At 50.6% G+C, this 17,643-nt stretch overlaps 8 protein-coding genes across 8 annotated transcripts; 4 read left to right on the top strand and 4 right to left on the bottom strand.

Annotated features, from left to right (window-relative positions):
* Positions 1-1,548: 1,548 nt before the first annotated feature.
* PV06_02148 (uncharacterized protein) lies at positions 1,549-2,115 on the top strand (the record flags this gene model as incomplete). The annotated part of the gene is made up of 1 exon (XM_016402797.1): positions 1,549-2,115. The coding sequence occupies one exon, from the start codon at positions 1,549-1,551 to the stop codon at positions 2,113-2,115; it is 567 nt and encodes a 188-aa protein (XP_016266694.1).
* On the bottom strand, positions 1,999-4,907 carry PV06_02147 (uncharacterized protein). Its single transcript, XM_016402796.1, has 3 exons — positions 4,694-4,907; positions 2,882-4,642; positions 1,999-2,833 (listed from the first exon to the last, which is right to left on the bottom strand). The coding sequence occupies exons 1-3, from the start codon at positions 4,859-4,861 to the stop codon at positions 2,207-2,209; spliced, it is 2,556 nt and encodes an 851-aa protein (XP_016266693.1). The 5' UTR covers positions 4,862-4,907; the 3' UTR covers positions 1,999-2,206.
* Positions 4,908-5,460: 553 nt separating this feature from the next.
* Positions 5,461-6,955, top strand: PV06_02146 (uncharacterized protein; the record flags this gene model as incomplete). The annotated part of the gene is made up of 2 exons (XM_016402795.1): positions 5,461-5,897; positions 5,950-6,955. 2 exons carry the CDS (start codon positions 5,461-5,463, stop codon positions 6,770-6,772), a joined length of 1,260 nt encoding a protein of 419 aa, XP_016266692.1. The 3' UTR covers positions 6,773-6,955.
* Positions 6,956-7,024: 69 nt separating this feature from the next.
* PV06_02145 (uncharacterized protein) lies at positions 7,025-9,906 on the bottom strand. The gene is made up of 4 exons (XM_016402794.1): positions 9,443-9,906; positions 8,750-9,394; positions 8,379-8,690; positions 7,025-8,236 (listed from the first exon to the last, which is right to left on the bottom strand). Exons 1-4 carry the CDS (start codon positions 9,681-9,683, stop codon positions 7,149-7,151), a joined length of 2,286 nt encoding a protein of 761 aa, XP_016266691.1. The 5' UTR covers positions 9,684-9,906; the 3' UTR covers positions 7,025-7,148.
* Positions 9,907-11,140: 1,234 nt separating this feature from the next.
* On the bottom strand, positions 11,141-12,942 carry PV06_02144 (uncharacterized protein). Its single transcript, XM_016402793.1, has 2 exons — positions 12,712-12,942; positions 11,141-12,663 (listed from the first exon to the last, which is right to left on the bottom strand). Exons 1-2 carry the CDS (start codon positions 12,769-12,771, stop codon positions 11,281-11,283), a joined length of 1,443 nt encoding a protein of 480 aa, XP_016266690.1. The 5' UTR covers positions 12,772-12,942; the 3' UTR covers positions 11,141-11,280.
* A 220-nt stretch (positions 12,943-13,162) lies between these two features.
* PV06_02143 (uncharacterized protein) lies at positions 13,163-14,436 on the top strand. Its single transcript, XM_016402792.1, has 3 exons — positions 13,163-13,856; positions 13,905-14,056; positions 14,106-14,436. Exons 1-3 carry the CDS (start codon positions 13,438-13,440, stop codon positions 14,312-14,314), a joined length of 780 nt encoding a protein of 259 aa, XP_016266689.1. The 5' UTR covers positions 13,163-13,437; the 3' UTR covers positions 14,315-14,436.
* Positions 14,437-15,693: 1,257 nt separating this feature from the next.
* Positions 15,694-16,400, top strand: PV06_02142 (uncharacterized protein; the record flags this gene model as incomplete). Its single annotated transcript, XM_016402791.1, has 3 exons — positions 15,694-15,806; positions 15,867-15,994; positions 16,108-16,400. The coding sequence occupies 3 exons, from the start codon at positions 15,694-15,696 to the stop codon at positions 16,398-16,400; spliced, it is 534 nt and encodes a 177-aa protein (XP_016266688.1).
* PV06_02141 (uncharacterized protein) lies at positions 15,981-17,539 on the bottom strand (the record flags this gene model as incomplete). Its single annotated transcript, XM_016402790.1, has 2 exons — positions 15,981-17,144; positions 17,298-17,539. The coding sequence occupies 2 exons, from the start codon at positions 17,537-17,539 to the stop codon at positions 16,520-16,522; spliced, it is 867 nt and encodes a 288-aa protein (XP_016266687.1). The 3' UTR covers positions 15,981-16,519.
* Positions 17,540-17,643: the final 104 nt, after the last annotated feature.

The following is a 17,643-nucleotide window of genomic DNA, read 5'->3' as shown; positions in this document are numbered from 1 at the left end:
ACTATCTCGTTCAGATCACCGCGACCAACCAGCACGAAGTTGAATTACAAGCAGGGACATCGTATTTGCATTGCTTGAAGGGAACAAATCTCCGTCGGACCGAGATCGCCTGTATGACATGGATTGTACAGCCTTTCTGTGGCTTCGCAATCGTGGGCTTCGCGACTTACTTCTTCGAGCAAGCTGGCTTCAGCCCTGCGAACGCCTTCAGCTTGAGCCTGGGTCAACAAGCCATTGCATTCTTTGGTGGCATTGTCATGTGGTTCATTCTTCCTCATGTCGGGCGCCGCACATTGATGCTCTGGGGCCTTGTCATCAGCGCCATAACCCAGATCGTCGTCGGTGGTCTGGGAATTCCGGCACCCCAAGGCAGTGTCGCCTGGGCGACGGGAGCCGTCCTTATGATCTACATTTTCAGTTATTCCATGACCATTGGCCCCCTTGCCTACATCATCGTCGCTGATCTCGGTTCCAGCCGTCTTCGAGCTAAGACTGCTGTGCTCGCTCGCAACGCCTACCAAGTCGCAACAGTCATTAACAACGTGCTTACCAGCTACCAGATCAACAGCGACGACTGGAACTGGCGAGGAAAGGCTGGCTTCTTCTGGGGAGGCTTCAATGTGGTGTTGTTCATCTACTGTTACTTCCGACTGCCCGAGATCAAAGACCGCACCTTCCTAGAGTTGGATCTGCTTTTCGAGAACAAAGTTCCAGCCAGGCAGTTCAAGAATTACGATGTTGATGTGCTCCGTGGAGTGACAGGTAACGAGGGAGCTCTTCGAGAGCGCAATTCTTCTTATGGAGATGGTGAGTGAGTGTGAATGATAGATCTGCTGGATACCAGGCACATCTTCTGGTGTAAAGGGCCGTAGGTGCGTTGGTTAGCCTCGAGACTTTGTACGGAAGTTGGTATATGCAGTCCCCGAAAGTTGAGGGACAAGTGGCGAGCATCTTGATTAGCTGATGCTATTGCTGTTTCTGTACCCTAGGAGCACTTCTTCAGGGATGTGGATGCTAGAACGACCTCATGGTTTCAATAGAAGGTATTGACTTGACATTGCAATGCCAAGATCTTGTCGTCGCGTTGGTTGAAGGAATATTGTAAAGCACTTAGAGCTACCATTTCGATTCTCGCCACTCACTTGGGTTCGATGGTTTTGCCGAACTTTGCGCAGATACAGGCTCAAGAACCAAGAGAAGAGGCGCGACGAGGTCAGTAAACTCGAAAACAGCCTGGTTTAAAGCGGCATGGCGTAGAACATCTATGGGCGCCAAGCTCCGGGAAAATATCGGATGTTTGTCCTCGACGGACCTCATACTACAGCACCATCGACGCCATGTATTCCTTGCCAACATCTGATACCTTTCGATATTGTCCATCCAAGGAGTTATCAGGTTATACTAAATCCGTCAGGCTGCCGCGTTGTTAGTATAGTCATTGAAATTTCAACTGCAAACGTTTTACCTTGGCCCTGAGAAAAGACATCCAGGGCCGCAACCCTCAGGCAATGTCGTAAATTGATTATCACCGAGGAGATATTGACAAGAATGGCGGCGGCAACGCAAGAAGCGGGAGATAGTCCAGCCTTCGAATTTCCAAAAAGCTATAACTTTCCACCATTTTTCAGTCCACAACCAACGGCGTTGACGCGGCAAGCCCAGTTGAAGAAATGGTCAATTCTGGTCCAGAGATATTGCAAGCATCACAGAATATTCAAAATCACCATCATCGACGCTCTCGACACCCCGCTGTTCAACAATTCAACCCTGAGAAAAAGATTGAGTCTTCAGGACGCCAAGGCTGTCATTGATTATATGGTGAGCAAGGACGGTGATGAACGAGCCGAATGGCTGGGACTTGAGAAGTCTGAAGCGTGGGTCTGGTGGCGAAAACCCGAAGAATGGGCGACAGTCATTGCAACCTGGGTAGAGGAAACAGGACAAAAGGGCACGGTGTTGACTCTGTATGAATTGGTTCAGGGAGAAACAACCGAAAAGCAAGAATTTTATGGACTCGACATGGACGTCCTCCGCAAGAGTCTCGCTACTTTGGTCAAGAAGGGCAGAGCTCAAGTGTTTGGCACAGAAGACCAGCAGGGTGTCAAATTCTTCTAACAGTCACACATTCACCTCCATATCGACATCAGCCTCCACAATGCTTCGCTGGTCGTGAATATTCATGGAAATCGTAAACACAGTATCTCCATCAGTCCTCGAGCTCATACTGCTGTGTGGGTAGCAGCTTCTGGGACATAGCTGTCTCCAGCAACCAGTCCGCTGAGACAATACGTGGAATTTTGCGACTGCCTTCGGCCATCTCCTTGAATCTTGTCCATAAGGGTGTGGTCTCTTTCCGATCAGTGTCGTTACTCAGGAGATACACATCATTGGTAGCGTCGATGTCAGTACTGGCCTCGCTATCGGCTCGCTTGGAAGGCACAGTTGTACCCTTTCGGCCGCGCCACAGCCTGCAGTCACCACCGTTGGCATCCACAATCGTTTTGAAGGTATCGAATCCTCCGCGGATATCTTCCATACAATATATTGTACGGCCTTGAAGCAATTGATTGCGGTTCTTCTGAGCACGTTCGCGAGATAGCTTCAGAGAAACTCCTAATTTCTTCTCGCTCTCCTTGTCGGTCAATCTAAATCGCCCAGGGTCGAGCAATTCATTTGCTTCCAGACAAGCCTCAATGTAGCTAGTGGAGAGAACCATGGGAGCGTATGCGAGCGCTGTCACAAATTTCATCGTGCGGACAACACGCGGAGCAACAAGATGCGTCGCTCGACTAGGATCCATGGTGCATACAACCCCTAGGCTCCGAAGACGTTTCTAAACATGTCAGTATACATACCTGAATATAGAATATACGTTACCCACTTTGTCATTGTCTTCAAGCTTCGCCCGACCAACCCACTTATCGTAACCGGATATGACAAGATGCATAGCTGGCGGCGTGTTCTCACGTTTAACTTTCTTAGCTTCGCCCTCAGTAGTTTCATGATCCGATGCTTCATCAACAGATCGCTTTCGGCCCACCTCTATGCGGCCTTCGTCGGTCTTGCGTCGACCTCCATAGATGACTCCACCGGCACGCTTTCGTTCTTTCTCGTACAGGAGAATGTCTGGTGTCATCTCATGCAGTCGAGCTGAAGCAACTTCTTTTGACTTGCGACTATTGGTAGTCGACGGTGTAATATTCTCTTTACCGGTGGTGATAAACTTAGATGGCGCAGGTGTGCGTGGTTTTCCGTTTCTTTCGCGAGCATCACTGTCATGGTTCTGTGCTTGATCTAATCTGGTTGCCGAAATTGTGTTGTTGTTGACTTGCTGCATAGGCTTTGCATCCGCGACATCAGCCATCTCGACATCTTCCTCCGGTGGGAAGAAATGTCGTTCAAGAACGGTACGATCTAGCTGTGTATGGCCAACAACCTCGCCGAGATTGGTCCGCCTTGGGAAATGTGTGTATTTGTTGTCCGTAATGCTCTTCATCGTCCACTGAGCGTAGCTCTCCTCGAGCCAGAGGTGGTTGATAATGTGGATACCCCAGTCCTTTGCGGCAGCGCATTTTTCGCTGAGAACATGAGCCGTGATTAGATGGGTATTGTCTTGTTTCAGCGTCTTGGTGCATTCTGCTCCTGTTGCATAGATCAAATTTTCCAGATACGTTCGTGCATCACCACTGTAGTTTGACAGACTGATTTTGAGCCCCTGAAATCCCGGAAGTCCTTCTCGTGCGACAGGATAGTGTAGCATGCGCCGTAGAGGAGACGTCCACTCGTCGGTCTGAATCAAGTAGTAGAGCCAGGCGAGGTTACCAACATCTTTGCCTGCCCGCGAAGCCATCCGATACTCTTCGCCACTGCGGTATTTGCAAATGAACATATCGGCATCCATGACCGAGTCGGTTAGCTTACCACCACTGGTGGTAATAATTCCGTCCAGTATTTCTCTGAGATTGTTCGATATGCGAAGATCTTTGGATAGCATTACTGTCTTCTTTTTGAAAACTTTGTTCAGCTTTCGAGGGCCAACCGGTTCTTGGCCTTCTTGAGACGGATCTGGATTTACTGCCCCTTCCACCTGGGTCTTGCGTTTCGCAATTGGCACCTTCTCCGTCGGACCTTTCAATATGTCGGGATCTGGCAGAGAATATGGATGCTCGTCGATTTTTCTCCCCAGCTTCAAGCAGTCATCCACCCAATGCGGTAAAACAACCTTGATCCTGAGTTGCCCATCTATCACTCTATGACAGACGTCCGATTCGACGGTAAGTGCGATCACATGGGTGACCTGGTTTGTGAGTCTGAGAGAAAAAAGTCCACCCATTGCTAGAATCCCGCCAGCAATAGCGTCTGCGTCCCCTTCTGGGAGATCTGCGACGCATGCGACAACATCAGACATGAAGTAGCGCGGATCGGGATTGTATTGTCGGGGGTTCAGCAGTTTGTTCTTCGCTAAGGAGTGCGTAACCCAGGTGGGTCTGACCACCGGAATAAAGGCTTCGACGCAGGCATGATAATCGGGAAAGTCGTAGGTGGCAGAGACGACGTGCGTGACCCCGTTCAGGTCGAGATTGTTCTCAGGATAGTCGTCGAAGATGACTTCGCCATCGTGTAGTCTCAGTTCACCGGCGAGCTAATTGAATCAATCAGCACCAGTCATTATGTTCCCCGACTAGCATCTTACCTCTTGGGCCTGTTCGGGACCTAGACTTGCAGAACGGACGATGATGAAGCTGCATTGAGCGAATGTGCCGCGTTTTTTGGTGTGCTCGAGATCGTTCATATTGGCAGAAGGCGAGGTACCGACAAAACTACGCACAAGACCCCTACATGTATCGAAAAGACCGGTCATGGACAACTACATCGCCTGTAGAGACTGGGACCGAATGTGAATCGAGTGGAGGACTTTTGTGGCAACAGTAAGTGCGTATGTACAGTAAAGCGCAGGCACGCGTCGAAAAAGCAATCAACGCGATTGACACGCGCCCGCCAAACTGGTCACGTGGTGATACGAAAGTGGTTCTTGTACTTGAGCCAGCAGCCTGATGGCTTAGAACAGCCACTATTACAGATTACAGTCTACCGTGCTTCGTACAAACAGGGACACTACATTGCCAGTGTCGGTAACCTCCATACGCATGTCTACCTATTGTACCTCAGGTACGCGAGATGATGTCGGAGCCGCATTGATCCCAGCAGCAACTCACTCAAGCGGAGGCGACGCTTCATCTTCGGGACGGTACTCTTCCGTACTGTACGGATATGGCAATACCAACTACCGTTTGAGCCTCGGCTCTTTTCTGAACAAGTCGCAGGGCTGGCGCGCAGTCGGCAAGTGCACTTTCCACCCTACACCATCAAAAGTTCATTTTATTGCCAACATACTTGCTTCCACATGAAAAGAGCGGACGGTGTGAGGTCCTCGAGGTGCAGCGCTGAGTATCCGTCACAATGTCCTCCTTCCACGTCGTCGAACATAAAATACCCTGCCAACACATTCGCGAATACCCACGGGCATTGAGCGGCTCACAAGAGGACGTCTTGCACCTCGCAGTCAAGCAATATATACCCAAGGACAATCCTAATCCTCAGCCCGGCGATGTAACAATCATAGGCGCACATGCCAATGCATTTCCAAAAGAGCTTTACGAGCCACTATGGGATGATATCCACGCAAGGTCAAAGAAGAACGGCTTCCGCATCAGAAGCATATGGATCGCAGACGTTGCGCAACAAGGTCAGAGCAGCGTCCTCAATGAGAAACTGCTAGGCAACGACCCCAATTGGAATGATCATCCACGGGATTTGCTACACATGATCAATATGAAGAGAGATCTCATGCCTCGGCCACTGGTGGGAATAGGCCACTCGATGGGAGGAAATCATCTGTACGGCCCAACTGCGGTGTCTCCGTTGGCGTTTACTAATGTTCTCACTCAGAGTCAACCTAGCCTATATGCACCCCCGACTTCTCACCACACTCATCCTTATCGACCCCGTAATACAAGTCCATTCCAGTGTTCCACCCGACGCAGGTCCGAGTCCGGCACGTTTATCCACTTTCCGACGTGACGTCTGGCCCTCGAGAAAAGAGGCCGCCGAGAGTTTCCAAGCCAGCAAGTTCTACCAAGCATGGGATCCCCGAGTACTCGACCGCTGGGTACAACATGGCCTTCGTGATATGCCGACTTTACTACACTCAGAAGGACCACCTAAAGTTACGTTAAAGACCCCTCTGCACCAAGAGGTCTTCACTTTCCTCCGACCAAACTACCAAGGCTACGGATGGCAAGGCAAGCCCATCAACCGTAAGACTCATCCAGACCTGAACCCCTCTCTGCCGACGATATACCCATTCTATCGAGCTGAAGGACCACAAGCGTTCTTCCGCCTCGAGGAACTTCGACCCAGCGTGTTGTACATATTTGGGGGCAAATCAGATGTCGGCACACCTGAGGCGTGCAAAGCCAAGATGGACCACACCGGTGTTGGTATTGGAGGCAGCGGAGGCGCCCCGGCCGGTCGTGTACGGAGTGTCTTGTTTGAAGATATCGGCCACCTGATTGCCATGGAAGCTGTCGATAGGACTGCTAATCATAGCTCCGAATGGCTAGGGAGCGAGATGAAGTTGTGGAGAGAAGCCGAGGAGGAACACGAGCGAGCGTGGAATGCAAAGTCGTTGATCGAGAAACAGACCGTGGATGAGGAGTGGAAAAAGATGATAGGAGGTCCGATGCGCAAGCCTAAGAAGACGAAACTTTGATTTGACTTCAACGATTTGCATGCCGCAAAATCAAATAGAGGCTTCCAAAGCTGGGGCTTATCGCAAGACCAACGACAGCGCGGTTCCGGAGAGGCATGTTGCATTACTATAGAGTGTGGTCTGTTTAGATTGGGTATACGATACACGACACGTATAGACAACTTGAAAATAGGACAAGACAAGAAGGGTGAAGGATGATTTTTTTTTTCGGTGTACGAGAGGGCGTAGAATCATTTCCTTCATTCGTGTGACATAAACAAGAACTCGACAACGATTGATATGATGTACATGTGGACTGCGCGGGAGTGATACAATTGGAAACCCCCTGTCACAGGTCTCCCCTTTCCAAGTCACCCAGTCAGGTGTGGTGCTCCTTTTATAGACTCATTCGCCTGAGTCTTTTACCCAGAAGTCTATCACTTGTCATGTTTAGTTGCTTCTCGCTTTTAGTTTTCTGTTGATGTTGTTGTGGCAGCAACGGCGCCCTCTCTTCGTCGTCGTCGTCGTCCTTTTCTGGGAACGACGATGACAAACCATCGTATCTTCCCCGGGGCATTCTACCCCTTCTATACCCCAACCCTTCATTCTCGTCAATCACATCCACGTGTCTGATTTGACCTTCGTCGTCGGCGCCGCGAGGGGGCATGGCGCCACCGGGATCCCTCACCCCGTAAATGAGTCTGTAGTTGTTCAGTTTCTCGGCAATCTCGTCGCCGGTCAAGAGGCAGCCGCTGTCGCCCAGTCGATCCACGACGGGCCTCAGCAGCCTCGCCGTGGACAGGTGGCTCGTGTCCTTGATGATGGCCTTGTTCGCAAACGCCACGACAAAACACAAGATCAAAAACTGCGCGACGGGGATGGCGCCTAGGATGGCGCCGGCGTACTTCCACTGCACGTTCAGAAACTGTGCCGGCGCCGGCCCGTAGCCCTTGACGTTCAGCCTGGGCCCGCCGGCGTCCATGGCCGCGACGGCGCCCGCGGTGAAGCGCATGATCAACGCCGCCATGTCCCCCTCGGTGTAGTTGCCCGGTGGGCTCCAGCTGGAATCGGAAGGGTACACGAGCATCTGCAGGTCGCTGGCGAGCGAGCCGTCCGAGTACTCGGTCTGAACGCCTGACCAGCCGATCGCGCCAGCCAAATACTGGGCCTGGAGGTTGGGGAGCTCGTACTCGTCCGGCTCTTCGTACTCGTCGACGTTGGACACCTGCGAGACGTACGACTTGCAGCTGAAGAAGCGAGGCACGGGCACGTCGGCCGTGTTGTTGTCGGCACTCTGAAGGGCGTAGACCTGTGTGCACCGGCTGCCGCAGGAGGTCATGTTGGCCATCCACGTCGTCGCGCCAGTGGCGGCTTCATTGATGGTCCATGTGTTGTTGTGCCCATCGTCGTCGACCCAGGTGACGTCCCACATCGTGTCGGTGTCGTCTGTGTTGAAGCCAGCATAGCCACCGGCAACCACCTCATCTAGACGAGTAAAGTCAGTCTTCTTGGTTCTTCTTTGCTGGGAATAAAGATACGGTGATATAGATGAATTTCGGCTCAATCCAACCTTATATAGACGATTTTCGCATCTTCAGGTGACAAACGAAATGAGACAGGTACTTACGATATCGGCATTCCGCTGTACAGTTGACTGTACGATCACTGACTGAGCTCAACGAGGTAGCTAGAGGAGACTGGTCGATGAAGCGGTACCAGTATGCGGTGTGATTTTCATTCTCATAAACCGACTGCGTAAAGCCTGAGCGGTCTTTGGCATAAGTGTCAAACAAGACTGGGTAGTCTTGACCTGTAATGCCCCAGGTATTGGAGGCTGAAAACTGTGCAAATTGAGCCGTGGAGCTTCCAAGGTCGTTTCCGTACAGATCCTGGGTGGCGGCATTGCCGATGTAAGATAAGTCAACAATGCTGACATTTCCTAAGGAGGGGTGTTCGTGAGTAGAAATATACGAATCAAAGGATGGGCAATTGCCTTACCATACGTCAATCTCACAAACTCAGTTGAAAGGTCTATAGAGTAAGTAAGACCGAGAAGGGCAGTAAAGACCTGCAAAGCAAGATTGACAGTGATGGAGAGGAGAGCCATCAGCTGGGTTTTGTTGGGGTACCACTGTTTCGGCGTTCGACCTGCCCAGAGTAGGCGGAATGTCTTGGTCTGGCTGTCGCAGTTCATGACAAGTTCGAAGTCCTGGAGAGACCGATAGCTGGAGGCTAGGAACCTCCACCGCATCATTTGAGCGTAACCCTTGAGAGACGAAGCAAGGTTGAGACCGAGGCAGATTGACAGGCCAGTAACCAAGGCGTTGAAAACATGCTTCATCGTCGAAGTAACGCCGATGTCAATTGTCGTGAACCCGTAGAGTACAGCAGCGAGGCCCGCACAGATGACGGCGGTCATGAGCCATTGGAAACTGCTATTGACAAACAGTCTCCTGCGCTGCCGATGAGGCTCGAAATACCGTACAGTGTCTGATGGTGGCGGTGCTACCCCTGGCTTCTCGGAATATTCGTGGTCCCATGGAGCAGCTACTTTGGGAACATTGAATTGCGATACTGTTTTCCTCGAGTACGACCAGACGGAAGACGCTGCCCTGTATAACGAGCTTCTGGTTCGTACACGTTCTGTAGGCAAGTTAGCAGAGAACATGTATACGACATTTTGGCACCGACTTGGCTGCGGAGGAGAGAAATTCCCCTCGGATCCTGTATAGGCTAGGCTGTCTGTTACAATCCCTCTGGCAGGTTTCCTGAACACAGAGCTGAAACTTCCATCTCTGTTTTGCGATGGGAATGGCTCAGATGGCGGAAAGCCTTCTGTGTTAGAGAACTGGCTGGATTCTGTTGGAGAGTTCTTCCCGAGAAACCCAGTACTGGCTAGCGGATTCAGCCGTGCATATCGTGAGGCAGGCATCTAGTACAGAAGGCAATCATGTGCTGCTTCCGAGAAGATGTGCAATAGGGAGCGCAATTCAAAGGCCGCGTGTGGTAGTAAACTTGGCTGTTGGGCGTAGGATTCGAGTAGGCTAACATTGGCACAATGCCAATATGGAGCTGTGTGAGTTGGGTTGGGAGATATACATGGCACACCTTCGCCTGGACAATTGCGAAGGATATATCTGAAGGAATACTGTAACGTAGCCCCCAGAGCGCTGAAGCGGTAGTGACAATACCAGACCTGACGCTATATTTTAAGCCCTAGTCGATCAAGAAACACCCTAGGAAATACTGCGGGCTAAGGGCGTGATATCGCCGTCTAGATTCAGGCGTCCCGTCTGGTTAAGTTTGGGCGATATATCTTGAGCCGCGTGGGGGCCGCAGGCGTTTTGATTACTACACTTCGATCAGTGGATGAGTCCAGGTTGCACGAAATACAGAGTACCGGACTGCAAGTGGAAATCGAGGAACATGTTTGTCTCCTGCATGGCGCCACTGATCCTTGCGGAAACGCAACCCAGATGGATTCGCGCATTCACTTCCAAACACCACGCTTAGCAGAACGACGTGAGACAAGCTTCGGTACAACAGCCAGCCCTGTGAGGCCAGCAGGCGCCATGGACTAAACTTGTCCGAGCCACGCTATGCTGAGTCACCCCCCAGCCTGGGGCGAGAGCAATACTTATCTTTGGCTGCCAAGATGTGATACAAATTTGGTGTGACGTGGTCATTGGTAGGATCCTGTGAGGCCGCGACGTTGAGCGCCAGTGGTTTGAGGATACTGGCATCCTTTCCTAGTGTGCAACAATAGGGACGAGGATACGGAGTAATAATGACGGCCGAATCGTGGTCGAAACAATGATAATGCAGCGTTGGCCATCCCGGTCAACAGGAGGAGCGAGATTGAAGGGGAGCCCCAAGAAGAGGCGCTACTGTAAGTGCCACTCAGCGCTAGTGACGTGAATCCTTCCAGCAGTTGATATGCGAAGGAGAGGGTACTCCGTACTTTTGCCCAATGGCCAAAAATTGGCTGAGGAGGTTGTAACTCGTAGTCTCATCAGGGACACTGTCGTCGCTTAGTGTGCAGAGGCACATCGGCGTTAGGTACATTGTGATCACCCATCTGCCTAAGTTGTAGTGCGGTCGTTTGCTCTCAGCTGAGCTTCTTTTCTAACGTCGTCTTCAACTTTGCATTTTTCTGGTTCGGCAGAACATACATTTTTTTCTCGTGTCGCCTGCGATATGTGAGTCACATTGGTCTGTTGAGCTGGGTTGAAAATTGTTGTTCCGACGTAACAATGCTGACAGGGTTTCTGCTGACGCAAGCCTAACTCCGCGCCGCCAGTTGACAGCAATGAAGCACTCAGACATAGGTCTCACAGCCACAAGTGATATGCATTGTGAGAGACATACAGCATATTGCCAAGGGCGTCTTCGCAACAAGATGGAATCACCCCAAAGGCGACTGAAACTCCAGATCCATTGTATTGAATCCAGAGTTCGATGCCAGGTCGTGAAATTGATGACGCACAATGCTCCTCTGCCCTATTGTATACCTTGAGGAGTTCTCATATCTATGCAGCAAATGCATAGCTTCCCAGTATGCAATATACTGACCAGGGAGGGAGATGCTCTCCACTTTCCAGCAACTTGCCAACTCGTTCAGCGTGTCGAATTCCAGGATTACTTGCAATGGACTTTAGCTGGTTGAGAACCCAAGGCAGGATATTCGTCTCGGGACTGGCGTATCTGGCGGCCATATAGTAGGGGAATAGGAGAGTGTAACAGTGAAGTCTACGGACGGGAGAGAAATCGTCTTTCTTGGACACGATGTTGTCGCCCCCAGTCAACTGAGGACCGGCTGCACAAATTTCCTTGGCCATGGCGTCGATGATCTGAGACGCGAACAGCCCACAGCTCCGATTGTACTCGGCATCTTCACCCTCACCAGCCATCTCCGTATAAATCGTCCTGATAGACTCATTCAAGCAAATTCTCATGATTCGGATGACATTACAAGTCTGGGCAACGAAGTAGTCCGGGTAAACATCGTAATATGGTTCAAGCACGTCGGTGGACTGCTTATCGAGGGAAATACGGTGGCGAACCCAAGATGCCGGCAAATTGTCTGCCAATACCTTGAATTTGTGGTCGAGCTTTTTTGCAAGCCTGATCTTCTCATTGTTCGACAATAACTTACTGTCCAACTCGGCTCGGAGGAGTGTATATTCCATCACAAGACCCGTCACTCGCCATTTTGGGTCAGAATCGTCAATATGCGAGGCTACCTCTTGACGCAACCGGAGTAAGGCAACTGGAGCAGGTGCGCCCGCCCCGACACAGCTGATCAACATGTTTGTGAAAAGACGCACCGACAAGCGCCGCCCGACATACGTCCGAAATTGCTGCTGCGTTCGAAACTTGAACAAAGCTAAAGCTCCCCTAACATGAGACATCCATGCTTCCGATGACCTGGGATCGTTGTGCATTATTTTCTCGTACAGGTCCAGAAAGAGGATAGAGAGCAGGGTCGAATCACTTGCCAGCTGTTGAGGCGACCTCAGAGCACTGTTGACGAGAGGTAAAGCCGACAGATACTTCTCACGGGCCAGTGACGAAGCTTTGGGGGAATTATACTGAAAATGGAAAAAGGCCAGACTGACTGCCTCGACACTGGCAGTCAGATGCAGGTCTGGTGAGGACTGGGTGTCGATACGTTCGAGGACATCGTATGTCCTTCCCATGCCGATCACATAGTGGGAGAAGAAGGCGCCCTTGGCTTTCTCATCCAGGGGTATCTGCACCCTCGGTGGGAGGGCTTTAACCATGCCGACCATAGCTTTCTGCCGCGTCGCTTGGCTCTCATCTTGAATCCTGAGCTGGTTTGGATCACGATAACCTCCACACACTAAGCCTGCCCTCACACACTGACCGCAAGCCTGGCTTCGGAGATCACACTTGAGGAAAATAAGCAACAGCAAATCAGAGGAGCAACATGGACCTACCCGGAGTTTCCTTCTCCTGCAGTGAGCACATGCTCTCGAGGGTTTGCCGAGATAGACCATAATCCTGGGACAGAGGGACTATGGGCATGGAGCTGTGGGGGCGGATGTCGTGTCTATCGCCCTGATTTCGTCAACGGAAGAATGTGTCCGTCCTGTGCATTCGCAAACTAGGATCATGTTTCTAGGATCGGCGCGGGGGGTCTGGAAGTTGCGAGAAGAAACGTGTCCATCTCATAAAAGTGACTCGGGTGAAGTCGAGATGGCCGTACCGAGTGTTGGAAAATGTTACGTTTAGGCCAAAACGCAGTGGGCGCCGCATTAGTCCGGACTAGTCCTATTCTGGAAGGACTTACGGCGGCTTAGCGTCATTTCTCTACCGGCTTCGTTAAGACCGAAGGAACGTGCGGCCAGATACAATATCATCGTCCTCTTCTTTATTGTCAAGTACATGTGTGTGTGTGCGTGTCTGTGTGAGTGAGAGTCCCATATACATGCTCCGTATTAACCCCGATGGAAACTGTCAACACAATGGGTAAGTATTTATATGAACTTCTCGCCGTTTCTTTGACAGAGTTGAAAATGCTCTCGCACTCACAAACATTCGCATATTCCTCTCACGACACCAAAAACACATCCCCTTAACTTGGAGACTACCTCACCTCCAAAGACTGTGCTGGTGCTGGTGTCCTCGCATCTTCGCCGTCTTGATCCTATCGACCGTCAAGTATGGCTTTCCCTTTCAAACATGTCTTAATGGTCGGTGCCACTGCCGGCATCGGGGCAGCAATGGCGGACCGATTGGTTCTCGAAGGAGTCAAAGTCATTGCTGTCGGCCGTAGACAGGAGCGACTCAATGCATTCGTACAGAAGCATGGCTCAGCTAAAGCCAGCGCCGTTCAATTCGACCTGAGTGATAGCAAAAACATGGACAAATTTGTCTCCAACGTCACCCAGACCTACCCAGACCTGGACTGCGTCTTCCTCAATGCAGGCATTCAGAGTGTTTTCAAGCTTGCCCAGCCAGAAACAGTCGACCTATCTGTTTTTCACTCCGAGATGTCGGTCAACTTCTCGTCCTTTGTCGACCTCACGATGAAGTTCTTGCCATTCTTTCAGAGCAAAAAGTCCGAAACTGGCTTGATTTAGTATGTGTGAGCACAGCATACCTAGACACAGTCCTCTAACATTGTCAGCACCGGGTCTAACCTGGCAATCGTGCCGTCTGCGAGTCTGCCGGCATACTCAGCTTCGAAGGCGGCCTTGAATGCTTTCGTTCTCTGCCTACGGGAGCAGCTGAAAGAGTCATCGGTGAAAGTCATTGAGCTTTCTCCTCCACCTGTACAAAGTAAGTGCCATTCTCGTAGTATTTGCTGGTCCGTGGCTAACAAACTCAGCCGAGCTGCACGATTATATGGGCGAGGAGAAAGGACGGAACATGGGCATGCCCGTTGACAAATTTACCGATGCTGCGTACAAAGGTCTGGCTTCCGGGGAAGACCAGATTATCATCGGTACAGTTGGGCCAGAAGAAACGTTCCACGACATTGTCGACAAGAGGAGGGCTGCGTTCGAGAATTTGGCGAAACTGATTCGACTCCATTAGCTGTGACAGCCTCCTGATTGAGCTCCCAATTCCGTGGCTGAGTGTCAATTATTCCAAAGCCTTGTCAATCGTCAATTGTCTGGAAGCAGGCAGACTATATCCATAGCTGAGGCAATGCGCAGAGGAAAACATCTTCAAATGTGTTAATGGTCACAAATAACCCAGCCAAATTGCTTCTCAAATTTCCACCAAGTACTCCGTACAATACTTGACCAACGTGGCTTCGCATGGGAGTTAACTACCCCTGAAAGGAGAGATAAATTAAAAGCATGATTGGTTTCCACAAAGTTGCCGCCACCGTACTGCATGCAAGGCTGCGACATTTCAGCATGTTGACAAGATTGACTGATAGCCTGCTCAATGGGCAATGCGTTCGGCCAGCCCCATCCAAAGAACAGAAAGGCGAAAGACGGAAGGCAAACTTTCAGAGAGAGAACAACTATGCAGATTCTTTCTGTACTATCGGTATAATTCAGGGATACCCAGTAAGGAGGACGAGTTGGTACTCCGTCTCAATTACTTTTTTTTTAAACGAGTCTCAACTGCAGGGATCAGTGGTTTTTATAGTCTCCCCCGCCAGAAGGGAAATCTCGCTTCGGCTCGAGAAAAAGACCCTTACTTGACTCCGTACTCCGTACCGACACTATATCCGCGAATCGTTCTTGTCACAATATCACACCCTTTGCATCTAGATCTTTGGCACGTCCAAAACGAGCGTGGCTCATCAAAAAGCAGTACGACGACGATGCCACGACAGGTTCCATGACACACGGTTGTTGTTGTTGTTGATGGCAATACTCACGCCCGCCACAAAACAAGTTTGTACAACCACGCACCCTGAGAAACAAAAAACATGTCTCAAACCTGTGGGCGTAGAGCCATTTGGGACAGAAACAGCCCCGTCCCCAAGAAGAACGACGGAAGCTAAATAAAGATCCTGGATTCAATACTCTCTCCACGGTAACCGGACCCCTTGGTTGTCTTTTCCGACTGGTTCGACGACTGGTCCGAAATATCCATCTCCATGTGGACGCCAAATACAATAACCAAAGGCAAGGCTTTGCTTCGCTAGCGAGACAAAATCAAGGTGATGGACAGGGATATCTCAAGTCGTAAAATGGGGATGGTGCACTCCATACTGAGTCCAATACTCCAGAAGGGAAGACTGTGTAAGTATCCTTGTTTGTCTACTACGTATTTGTTCGTGCTTCTCGTCCTTGTAGTACAGTCTGTAGCCTCCCTCCCTCCCTCTGTCGGATCCCTCTTTCAAAGACCAGTCGATCATTTCGTTCCTCTTGTCGTTCATTATTACACCTTTGCCGCTGGTCCGTTGCTGCACTCTGAACAATTTCAGTACATTTCAGTATTCTTCGTTCAACATGCAGCTTTTTACCACCATCCTCTTGGCCTCGATAGCCTCCCTGGCAGTAGCTCAAACAGCAACCTCAACAGCCAGCTCGTCCACAGCTTCTTCAAGCTGTGCCGCTCAGAAGTAAGGACTGTGTGTGTACACTTTGTCCGAGGCAAGCGATACTGATGATGATGACAACAGCATCCTCGACGCATGCAAGACCACTATACAAGGCCAGATCAATTCTTGCGATGCCACCGACTATTCCTGCCTATGTACACAGTACGGAAACATGTTGACATGTTACAACAACTGCCCCAATGATCCAGGTATGACAGAAAGAAAATGAAAATGAAAAATCAAAGACGACCATATGCATAACTCTTGCCCCCGCGCATTTTCCGCATATGCCATAATACCAGCAGGGCTAACAACATTCTAGGTGTCGGGACCGTTCAGCAACAAAAGGAACAGAACTGCAACGCGGCCTCCGTGTACGGTACGACAACCACCTTAGGTACAGCCTCTTCCACGAGCGGGTCGACAAGTGCGACCTTGACCGAGTCATCCGCCGAGACTGCGGTTCACACAGGCTTCGCAAGCGCCTCCGAGACTGGTGCATCAGCCAGTGGCAGTGCAACCGGATCTTCCTCGAACGACAACGCAGCTATTGGAATGGAGGTTGGCAAAAGCTTGGTCGTGCTGGCTATCGCCGGAGTTGGCCTTATCCTATAGGGATCCCATTTTTGACGTTGAAGGGATCTCAAAACCGGGCGAGTGTGGTACTGAAGGGATTGAAGAGCCACACGTTTAAAGTTGGCTTGAATGGACCTAATTCATAATCTGAAGTGCAATTACTGCTTCCTTGTTTTCGACCTTATCTTCTTGCGCTTTTGTTCGTTCAAGCCTGTTTCTGGGCCTCCTTCCAGACCTCGTTTTGACCTAGGTGTTGTTCTTTTAGTTTCGGTGGTATGCTGTGCGACATCCTTTTCCTCGTCAAGAGCTTCCTGCTTATCGTCCTGGGCAGTCTCATTGCCGAAGGCAGCTTCTAGCTTGTTCCGCTCCTGCTCGTCGAGAAACTCCATGTGGCCAAACACGTAGGAGGCCTTTTCTAGTTCTACCGCCTTGACACCGAGCTTTTTCAACACGGGCCGCACTGTCTCGAATAGCTGGAGGTATTCCTTTTGATTGTATTTGAGCTTGGTCGCTTTTGATTCGGCGAAAAGCCAGGCGTACATTTCGTCTTGGAAGAAAGGGATGTTGGCAGGGTCGAATATGTTGAGAAGTAATGTTCCCGTAGCTGGACCAATTCCTGAAAGTTTACATACAGCATCGAGTGCGGCAATTACCGTGGCTGTCGATGGAGGGCCGGGCTCAGACCGAAGCGTTTTATAACCTAGAGCGGTCTGTTCTGTGACGAATGATGCATCGTTCCTGCGAACCATCGCCGGTAGGAAGGGACGTGACTGGCCGTGTGTACTATACCCATACCATGTCAGTTGAACGACATAGCATTGAAATGAGAGCAGTTCTCAACTTGCAAGCTCACTCATCACTCAAGGGTCGAAAAAGCATTTGTACTCGAAACGCTCTTCCGATGTTGCTAGAAATGACGGACAGGCGAACACTCACATTTTCCACTGAACGAGTCTTTCGACCTGATCCTTCGACAGACCTCCATTTTGAGCTTTCTGATCGACGAACTCTGAGGGAAGCTCCTCAAAGCGCCATGTTTCACGTTCCAGAGCAGCTTTGAGTTTCTTCGGGTCTTTGATTTTTGATTGGTAAGCTTTCACCACTAGAGATGGATAGAGTTCCAAGGCTGTCTGCACAGCTGTTGATGTAATAGCAGAGGGAGCGGGTACGGGCGCCATCCTGCCTTTCGACCCTTGATGCTCACAATGGAGTGTCAGTGGGATCTGGAGATCTATGCCCAGCAGTGAATCAGAAGGACGATAGAGGTCATTTTTGAACCCCT

Source organism: Exophiala oligosperma (genome assembly GCF_000835515.1).
Source record: "Exophiala oligosperma strain CBS 72588 unplaced genomic scaffold supercont1.2, whole genome shotgun sequence".
Classification (NCBI taxonomy): domain Eukaryota; kingdom Fungi; phylum Ascomycota; class Eurotiomycetes; order Chaetothyriales; family Herpotrichiellaceae; genus Exophiala; species Exophiala oligosperma.
Note: the sequence above shows the minus strand (reverse complement) of the source record. Positions and strands in the feature narration are given on the sequence as shown.